At 43.1% G+C, this 9,234-nt stretch overlaps 1 protein-coding gene across 1 annotated transcript; it reads left to right on the top strand.

Moving 5' to 3' along the window:
• Positions 1-964: 964 nt before the first annotated feature.
• ptmaa (prothymosin alpha a) lies at positions 965-8,965 on the top strand. Its single transcript, XM_033620724.2, has 5 exons — positions 965-1,143; positions 4,354-4,422; positions 4,518-4,602; positions 5,835-5,914; positions 8,025-8,965. The coding sequence occupies exons 1-5, from the start codon at positions 1,099-1,101 to the stop codon at positions 8,061-8,063; spliced, it is 318 nt and encodes a 105-aa protein (XP_033476615.1). The 5' UTR covers positions 965-1,098; the 3' UTR covers positions 8,064-8,965.
• The last annotated feature ends 269 nt before the right edge of the window (positions 8,966-9,234 follow it).

The raw sequence follows: 9,234 nt of genomic DNA, 5'->3' as shown, positions 1-9,234 counted from the left end.
GTACTTGTACTTTGTTTGAGTAAATCCACTCAACTAATTTCGGTAACTCAATGACTCCACATTTAGCCTAAAGAGTATGATAAGGTCAGCTGCTTGAATATGACCAGCTACATGGTTAAAATGCAGCCTATTGCTTCCTCAGTCTGAGAGGAATCACTGTGCGTAACGACTGCTTTTACTTAACTTCAACTTGTTGCTAAGTACTTTTTTTAGAGGTACCAACATTTGTGAATGCAGAACTACTACCTATGACGGGGTATTTTATAATGGCATTACTACTTCCTCCATCACTGTGTGGTAGGAGTTGCAACAGCAGTGATACTACATAGGCTATATAGGCAGTGGTGTCGTGGTAGTTGACGAGATGGGTGTAGTAGGTCTACTAGGTAGATGGGTAGGGTACCAAGGAGGTAGTGGGTATACTCATTTATATATTCCATTAATTTTTGACTGATAATTTGGTATACTGTAAACAATCAGAAGAAGAGGTGGGTATAATCCGTATAACTACATATACCCTCCACTACACTGCTGACTATTGGCTACCATGGGCCTGTTCAGCCAATAGAAAGCTAAATTGAGAACATAAATGAGGTGACAGTGTGCTGGGCTGCACGCCTTAATTTAATACAGTAGATGTGTGTGTGTGTGTGTGTGTGTGTGTGTGTGTGTTAGCAACACGGAATGTGAGTTTACAGTGCAGTGTGTGCATGTGCCTGTGTATGTTTATCACAAAGAGTGACAGATTAAACATTGAAAACTTGAGTGGCCAAAATTTGCTCTATATCGAGGTCACACACACACACACACACACACACACACACACACACACACACACACACACAAGGGTGGGTTGTCTATTGTTTCCCTCTGGCCAATTGCAGGCTAAATATTTCCAGAGCTAATGGACCAATCAGCGCGTCCTTCCAGACACCTTTCCCCGCCTCCTGGTGTATAAAGGCGCGAGCTCGGCTTGTGGACACGCCGCTGGCAGGACAAAACGATTTGCTCCACATTGTCTGGAATAAAAGCCCCTACGTCTTTTTTAAAATTTTGCAATATTCTGACTGGATACTAATTTATTTTTCTCTATCTAACATGGCGGACAGTAAGGTGGAGAGCAGCGGGGAACTGAGCGCCAAGGTAAGGACAAGAGGAGAGGAGACAGGGACACAATGCTTTTTCTAACTCCGCTTATAACTGTATTACTCATTTGCCTATTTTAGGCACAGTGTCGGTGTAAGACAGAAGACTCTCAGTTTGTTAGACACTATCCAGCATCACTGGAGTGTAAATGCATCATTGTGTGACATTAAAGTGCATTGTAGTCCATTGAAGTGTGTAGGTGAAGCAGCTGTGTGAATGATGAGGAGTGAGGACGGGCTGGTTACGGTACAATGCATGAAGCACAGAAGCTTCCTCTGTGGGTTTAAACCTACACCGCCTCTCGGTTTAATCTACACGGAGTCACACATGAATCTCACATTATAGCATGCCTGTCCGTCATCTCACTAACATTGTTGCTCCATCCAGGTTGCTTTACAGAGAGGAGTCGGTGGCAATCTGTCGCCAAACTCACTGAAGTTACTTTCATTGATTTCAATGAAATAAAGACTTTGATAATTTGTTAAGTAGCGGACGTTACCGCCCACCGGTCAGTGTTTGGATGCTGTGGGAATAAAAGCAAACCATGTGCAGGCTAATTACAAAGAAACAGCTCGGTTTTGTTTTAAAAAGTGTTTTGTTTTTTCATATTAAAAATCGGATCAATACTAGGCTAAATAATAAACCACAGCCGATATTTCATTATTGGTTTTGTCTCACAGTTTAAACCCTGTTCTTGCGGACATGCATATTCATTCATTGCATATTAAATTAATATTCCAAAGGAGTTTTCTGACGCGGACAGAGCTGTATAATGAGACGACCCATACATATCCTACTACACATGGATAAATAACTCCACTATCCAGCTTAGGCTCTAACTCCTCTCTCTGACGTGACTGCACAATAATCTTAGTTTATTCACCTCGAGCTCTGCTAATCGTTGCGCGCGCGCACGGCTCCATGTTTATAAGTGTTACATCGCGGAGATACTACGCGCACGAGACTCTCCCTCCCTCCCTGCGTCTTTTATTGTTGTCTTTTAAAAGATGGACAAGGACTCTGCAGTGGCTACCTGGTGCTTCTAGGGATGCCGAGGCGGGTTATTGTTGATTCCCGCGAGCCCCCTCCGGTTTTGTTTGTGAGCCGCCGTCATGTAAAACAAAGTCAGTCTCATTTAAGCACGAGGCTGCGGGTCACAGTGGATAAATGAAGTGAGTGGAAGTATAGCCTATTATATCAATATCTATATATACCGTACAGCCCGCCGCCGCCGCGCTCTCATCCGGTCGGTTTACTTCAAGCAGCTTGTGCGCGAGGGACAGGGTCGTGCCCGATTCCACTGAGCCGCGCGTGCAGTAGCGCTCGGTTTGACTGCAGCCGCAGGAGGGCGCGAGACAAACAGACTGCTTCGCAAAAAAAAAAAAGAGCAGCGTCCACCAGGATGTCAGACGGATAGCCTCGAGCGTAACAAACCACTGTATGCTCCACGGTAGTTTTCACCAATGTGGTAGAAAATAAAGACACATAGTTAAATTAAGCTATCGAGACCTGTTATTGAATTATCGCGAGATGGCAGGTCCGTGTATATGTGTGTGCATTCTTCTGGTGCAGGTAGAAAAGTGTCTGCAGCGAACACAGAAGACATTGGTGTCAGCATTAAGGATGCTCTGAAAGCGTGTCTTCATATATTAGTATAATGTGGTCATACTAATGTGCATTAGGGCTTCAGTGTATGGAGATACGTCGTGTTGCTCAGGCAGCATATTGAATTAAACTCCAGTCCAGCCAGGGTTGTTTGAGGAGCTTCGTCAGTACAAAATCATTTGCTTGCCTTGGCGCCTGCTCTGATTATCTGACAGAGAATAAGCCGCCGCTGCGCTGCTGGGAGTTGTAGTCTTTGCACTGGTGTGCCTGTGGTTTCCCCACCACCAGCCTCCGCTCTGAATAAACTGCAGCAGTGACAGACGGTGTCAGGTTTCAGCCAGCAAGTAGGAGGTGGGAGGGACTTAGGAGGGATTTAACCAATAGGAGATGTGGGTTTAAAGCACCACCTGTCTGTAACAGGCAACTTGCAGCTCAGCTCCATGAAGGTGAGGAGTGTGGAGGATGGAGGGGAAAGTTTTCCTCCTCCTTCGGCAGGACACACTCAAGTTTGCGGCCAATCAGAGAGCCCAGTTTGATCAAGCTCGAGGAGTGGAGCTAATACACAACCACATCTGTTTTCCAACTGGAAGTGGAGCATGCTGCATTTTCAAACATTGTTTGTTTGGTTTATAGCAAGGGATACATGACGGCATATTGATGTAATACTTTGTGGCTATGTTGTCACTCTGTGGCAACTGCTCCCTGTAGTCATTACATAGTTTTTCAGATAGTGCAGAGAGTTAGATATTATGATTTTCTATTCAAACTGGCTAATAAAAATCTATGTATATTTAAATAAGAGCAACACATAATCACTTGTAAGTAACTCATTATTCATCTGCATTTCAATATCATAAAAAAACATCTAAAATACTGGACAATCTTGCAATGGGAGCACTCCAGCCTTGATACAGCTGCAACCTAAAGCAAATGTCAGCCAGTGGCATGAAGTGTGGGTGTCCATGGCCCTTTCCCTACTTCGTACCCTGCTACTTCCAGCCCCCCTTGCTCAAACCACACCCATCTTCGAACTCAGCTTTCATTGTGATCTCACGCATCTGTAAAGTTTCGTGACTGCATCTTGCACGGCTGCAGCATTATCACATTAACAAAAATCTGTCCACAGACAGATCGCATGTAAACACCTAAAAAAGTACTTGAAACTGCTTCTGTGGTAGTTTCCGCTACAAGAGGTGTCACCACGACCACAGTGAGTCACGATGACACACAGAGTGAAAATGATACCGGCTATGGCAACATTGTCGTGACTGGTAAATACATTTGGCACGGCATATGGAAAGTGAGTCTGCTTAATAAAAATGCATTACTCCCTGCTGTGCACGGGAAATGAATAGAATGCAGCCACAGTGCCAAGAACATGAGACAAGAGAGAATACACAAAACAAACAAGAGTGTGAACATTTGCTCAGTATTTTGAGGCAAATACCTTAATATTGACCTTTCACATTCAGTAGTAAAGTTCATCTGAAAACAAAAAGACCGCCTCGCCTGGTCATCTTAGGTCATGAGGTAACTTCTTTTGTCCTCGTGTTATTTATGCTATGTTCATAACAGAGTGCACGTGTGTGTGTTTGCCTCCAGGAGCTGAAGGAGAAGAGACAGGCGGAGGAGACTAAGAATGGAGAGGATGCTGCTGCCAACGGCAAAACTGTAAGGAAAGCCTCTCTGTTTCCTCTCTCAGCTTGTGGAACATGAATGATCCTTTTCCTTCTGGTGACCAGTGCAAATGTGTCTCACCCTGGCAGGACGAGGAGAACGGCGAGCAGGAGAATGAGGTAGAGGAGGACGAGGAGGACGTGGGAGAAGAGGAGGAGGAGGAGGATGGAGAGGGTAAGTGTCTTTGTACCATGCTGAACAACACAAAGACAGTAGAGGTCATGATACCCGGAGTTTGAGAACATGACTTAACTAAGCAAATGCATGTTGATGATATTAATCCAAAGATACTGTGACACTGCAGCAGCTTGGACAAAACTTATATCACATTTCATTTTGGTTAACAGAGTCTAGTGTAAGGTGGAGTATTATAAAGAAGCCTAGTCCAGCTTTCACTCTGAGTAACAATTAGCTTGACCATGTTTAACAGTACAGGATTATAATCACAAAGCAGCTAACTGTTGTAAGGGATGGCGAAAATGATCTGGCATGCAAATATACCTTTGGTTCAAAGGGAACGTTTCTTTAGGAAACGTCACCCTAACTTAACCCTAACTTTGATTTAACTACTTTAATCTATAGTTTGCACATGCAAAACAGGCAAGAATTGGTGATTTTATCATAAGGATCCCACCTTTACAGAAAATCTTTGGAGTTTACAGAGCTGTTCTCCAGGCAGCAGAGCTGTGGGGATGAACTCTCGATCAGAATATAAGTATTCATAAACTTAATATCTTTGTGCACAGAGAATGCAGCCTTTTTGTGCCGTGTGGTGTAAACATGTTAACACTGTGCAGTTACAGAAACAGACAGCTAAGCCGCCTAATTCACTGTAGTCCATATTGAGTCAATAGAAGGGTTAGTGTACCACCTGGTGGCCAGACTGTGTAACTGCAGAATGCACACAAAACCAAACAGACACCAGTTTCCAGGAGTTAAACCCATAGTCAAGCAAGCTGATTGCAATGTCATTAAATTAGAAAAAATATTCTGAGCATTTTGGAAGATAAAAACCTTTAAAAAACAGCTCACAGATATATATTTTAATTTCTTACCTTAAAAAAAGGCTCCGTATTTCCCATTTTAACTAATGTTACTCAACATAGTGCATTTGTCAAAGCTATTTTCAGTGGCAGATTAAAACACATTTGCTTCTCTGTTCCAAGCAGCATTACAGTGTCCACACCTGACAGATGCAACTGAAAGCTGTCTATCCTTGTGTGCAATGCAGCGACATTAAATGTTCAAGTGTCTCAGACTAAGAGGAAAAGAAGTGATGGATAAGGGGAGTCCGCCGTAATATTTACTGTAAGGTTACTGTTAGGTCAGCGTCATCTTATAACAACTCTGTAACATGATGGTCACTGTGTCAGTCTAACAGCCTGCGATGATCTGTGTGTGTTCAGGTGACGAAGAGGACGATGAAGAGGATGACCTCGATGGGCCAAGGGGAAAGAGAGCAGCTGATGATGATGATGATGAAGAGGTGAGGAAGAGTGCCATAATAATTCAACAGTTTCCTGGAATAGTGTCCTTGTTATTTCTGATAATCTACAGAACACAAGGTCAACACATTTTATAGTGTAGGGAGTATTTGTTTGGTAGAAAGTAGTTCCCATAAAAACAGTTCATCATTCACTGACACTAACTATACAGCACACTGTATTTACCATCATTCATCCTCAAAACTGCCAACAGTGGAACTAAAAATACAACATGGTGGTCTATGGTGTGTACGGAACTTTCTGCTAACTGTACCACGACGCCACACATTGTGTTTAGATGCATAAATCACTGTGATATGACCCTACAGCTGTGGGTGATGATGCAAAATGATTAATATGTGTCTAAAATCTGAATTTGCTGCTCACCGTTGAGTTAACCACTGAGTGTGTGTTAACAGGGAGTAATGAATTACTTAACGAGGGAGCGCTTTTGGACACAGATGGGGTTGTAGTATTTCTGGAAATAATAGTTGCTGTTGCACATAAATGTCATCCTCAGCTGTGAGCACCATAAATTAAATTCCATGAAGCCATTGTACTGGTGGAGGCAGACAGCTCAGAGACAGATGTCTCTAAACTTGTGTAATTAGGACCAAAGCATGGCTAGATACTCTACCACCAGGGGTAAAGGAGAGATCATGCTTGGGGTTTATGTAAAGTGACCTTTGAATGTCCAAACTTAGATAATATGGTTAACACAACTCTAATTCAGGGCCCTGAGGAGTCATCTGTATTGGTAAAGTGTTAACCCTGAAGATTTCTGTTGCGTTGGATGAACAGAAAATACCTGATACATCAAACAGATCCCAGGTTTCCATTTAAACAACACACATAGTATGGACCATGAGACCCGGGAGCTCACCTTCTAAGTCTCTAGTCTAATGGCAGGGATCATCTGCACAGCTCAGAGGTACTAAAGTCTTTACTAACCTGATGGAGACTCAATGTAAAATCAATATCAAGGAGAGGAGAGACTGAACATCAGTCAGTTAGTGACAGCTGCCGGCTGAGTACAGGACGATCACTAAAAGCTCAACTGTACATCAGCAACAGCAAATTCAGCTTTACATTGAAGTACTATCACCAGGAGTGCAGTAGAGAAGGAACATACTCTAATTGAATGCAACCTTTAAATTAGTTCAGTCAACATAAACACAGCCAACTTTAATGGAAACACACTGTAACCTCATTGTATTACCTTCATCAATCTTGTTTTCGATGCACTCAGCAAGATAGCAACTGGTGACTTACACATTTTGCCCTAATACCCCCTCCATTTAAATAAGGGGCAGGCTGAATGGAAGGATGACAAACTGATATAACTGATCTGGAGAAGCAAAGAGAAGGAATTCTCTGTTTTCTGAGTGAATAGGAAGGTAAAAGCTGAGTGGTAGGTGCTGGTGCAGATGCTGCGACCCGTAACCCTTGGACATCGTCTCTGGGCTGAAGCCAACAGCCTGCAGCACCCTAGCTGGTTCATGATGTGAGAGCAGTTGGTCCCATGCATCATGATTAGGGTTAGCCCGACTACCCTGATGATCCCCGGCCTCTGGAGCCTGGCTCAACTGCTTTCCGTGCTTCAGTGCTCCAGCAATATCTCAGCAGCTAGTGAAAGACCAACCATAGGCTCAAAGCTAGCTGCTTGTCTTTATGATAACAAACTAGGCTAGGAAATCTTGCAACTGGTGAAAAAGCCAGCATGAAGACGCTTGAGAACCTCCAGATAGGAAAGAAGGAGAGGTACCCCTGTCAATCACAGCCTTATAGGACAACAGATTGCTCTCATAGACATAAAGTCACAGGCAGCTGAGGACACCAAACAACACAGACTGTGCTTGCTTACCTCTTTTGGACCTGCAAGAAACATAAAGAACCAAAACACAGATCTATGGTGCAGAGAGCGACAGGCTAACATGTGGTATTTATAGCTGTGACTTTGTATACTGATGTAACCACTTTGTTTGCTGCCACAGTAAGGAATAAAACACAATCTAAAGTCATGACGGCAGCCCTGTCCCCCTAGTGGTCACTAAAGATATTGCTGTATTCACCTGAGATGGCACCTCTCACTTTGTTCTCTTTTATTCCCAGGACGAAGTTGAAACCAAGAAACAGAAGACAGACAAGTAGAGTGTGTCTGGAGGACGCCACCATCAAGAGACAGCCAGTTTTCCAGCAAACCTTCAACACCTCAGTCCTCCCTTCTTAACAAGAATACTTTTAAAAAAAAAGAGAATTTGTTTGTATTTTTATTTACATTTTATATTTTTGTAAATACTGTAAGGAGGTCGGCCATCTTGCAACAGTGATCTTTCTGGGTATCAAGTGGTGCTTTGAAGATTTTTAGATCCAGACTCGTCATCGTCGTCAGCCGTCCACATTCTGTATGAACCGACCAGAGGCATCCAGCCCACGAGTCCATCCACAGGCTGGATGTCCCACCCCCGGCTTTCTTTTATTACAATATAAGATACTAGGGTCAGTAGGAACAAGGTGTGTGTTGACCTGTAGTCACATGGGATTGTTACAGTGACTCGGCGCTTCTCACAGTGCTGAGTGTGTATTAGTTGTAGTTTGTATGAGATTCCAAGGCTGTAGTTTCTGCTGTCCGTCTGTCTCTGTTCTTCTGTCTGTCATTGCCAGATCTGAATGTTTTTTATGTCTGTGCTACTTTGTTGAACAATAAACAGCCATTTGATTTTGTTTGTAACTGTGTTAGTTTCTACTTGTCAGTTGTGTGTAAAAAGAAAGAAGGGAAGCAGTTATCTGTGATGTGCGATCTTTTCACCCGTTTCAAAATAGAAATCAGATCAGCTGATGTTTCTGTTTGGACAGCCAGGATATCACATCTACCTTTTTGTTTTTCTTTTAGATAACTGGTTACTATGCCATGTGGTTGAGGACTGTAAAACACAAACTGACACATTAACTGTTGGAGACTCTCTTCATACATTTTCTTTTGAAATATATTCAGCTTGCCGGGTTGCACCTGTCCTGGTTGACAGTTTCAATAAAGTTTGTTGAAAACAGTGGACTGGGGGTCATGTATTTCAAACCATCTTGGCATCCTCTGCACATTCCAAAACAAGTGTAGCAGTGAGTAGCTGCACAGGAGAGATGTTATCCAAGGACAGAGGGATGTCGTGTGTTGGTAAGCCCTCCGAGGCAAACTGGTTTGTAATGTTTGTAATGGCTTTATAAATAAAAATGAAAATGGGATAAAGCATGAAGTCGGGAGCTGCTCCAGAGACAATGAATGGGAGCCTGGTTTTGTGGACCCACAGAACAATTGTTTTCTTTT

This window comes from Epinephelus lanceolatus, chromosome 6 (genome assembly GCF_041903045.1).
Source record: "Epinephelus lanceolatus isolate andai-2023 chromosome 6, ASM4190304v1, whole genome shotgun sequence".
Taxonomy (NCBI): domain Eukaryota; kingdom Metazoa; phylum Chordata; class Actinopteri; order Perciformes; family Serranidae; genus Epinephelus; species Epinephelus lanceolatus.
This window is presented reverse-complemented; position numbering and strand designations above follow the sequence as displayed.

Coding starts and splice junctions, on each gene's coding strand:
- ptmaa (XM_033620724.2), top strand. CDS start 1,099: ATGGCGGACAGTAAGGTGGAGAGCAGCGGGGAACTGAGCGCCAAG. Junction 4,603..5,834: donor GGAGGAGGAGGATGGAGAGG/GTAAGTGTCTTT, acceptor GTGTGTGTTCAG/GTGACGAAGAGGACGATGAA. Junction 5,915..8,024: donor ATGATGATGATGATGAAGAG/GTGAGGAAGAGT, acceptor TTTTATTCCCAG/GACGAAGTTGAAACCAAGAA.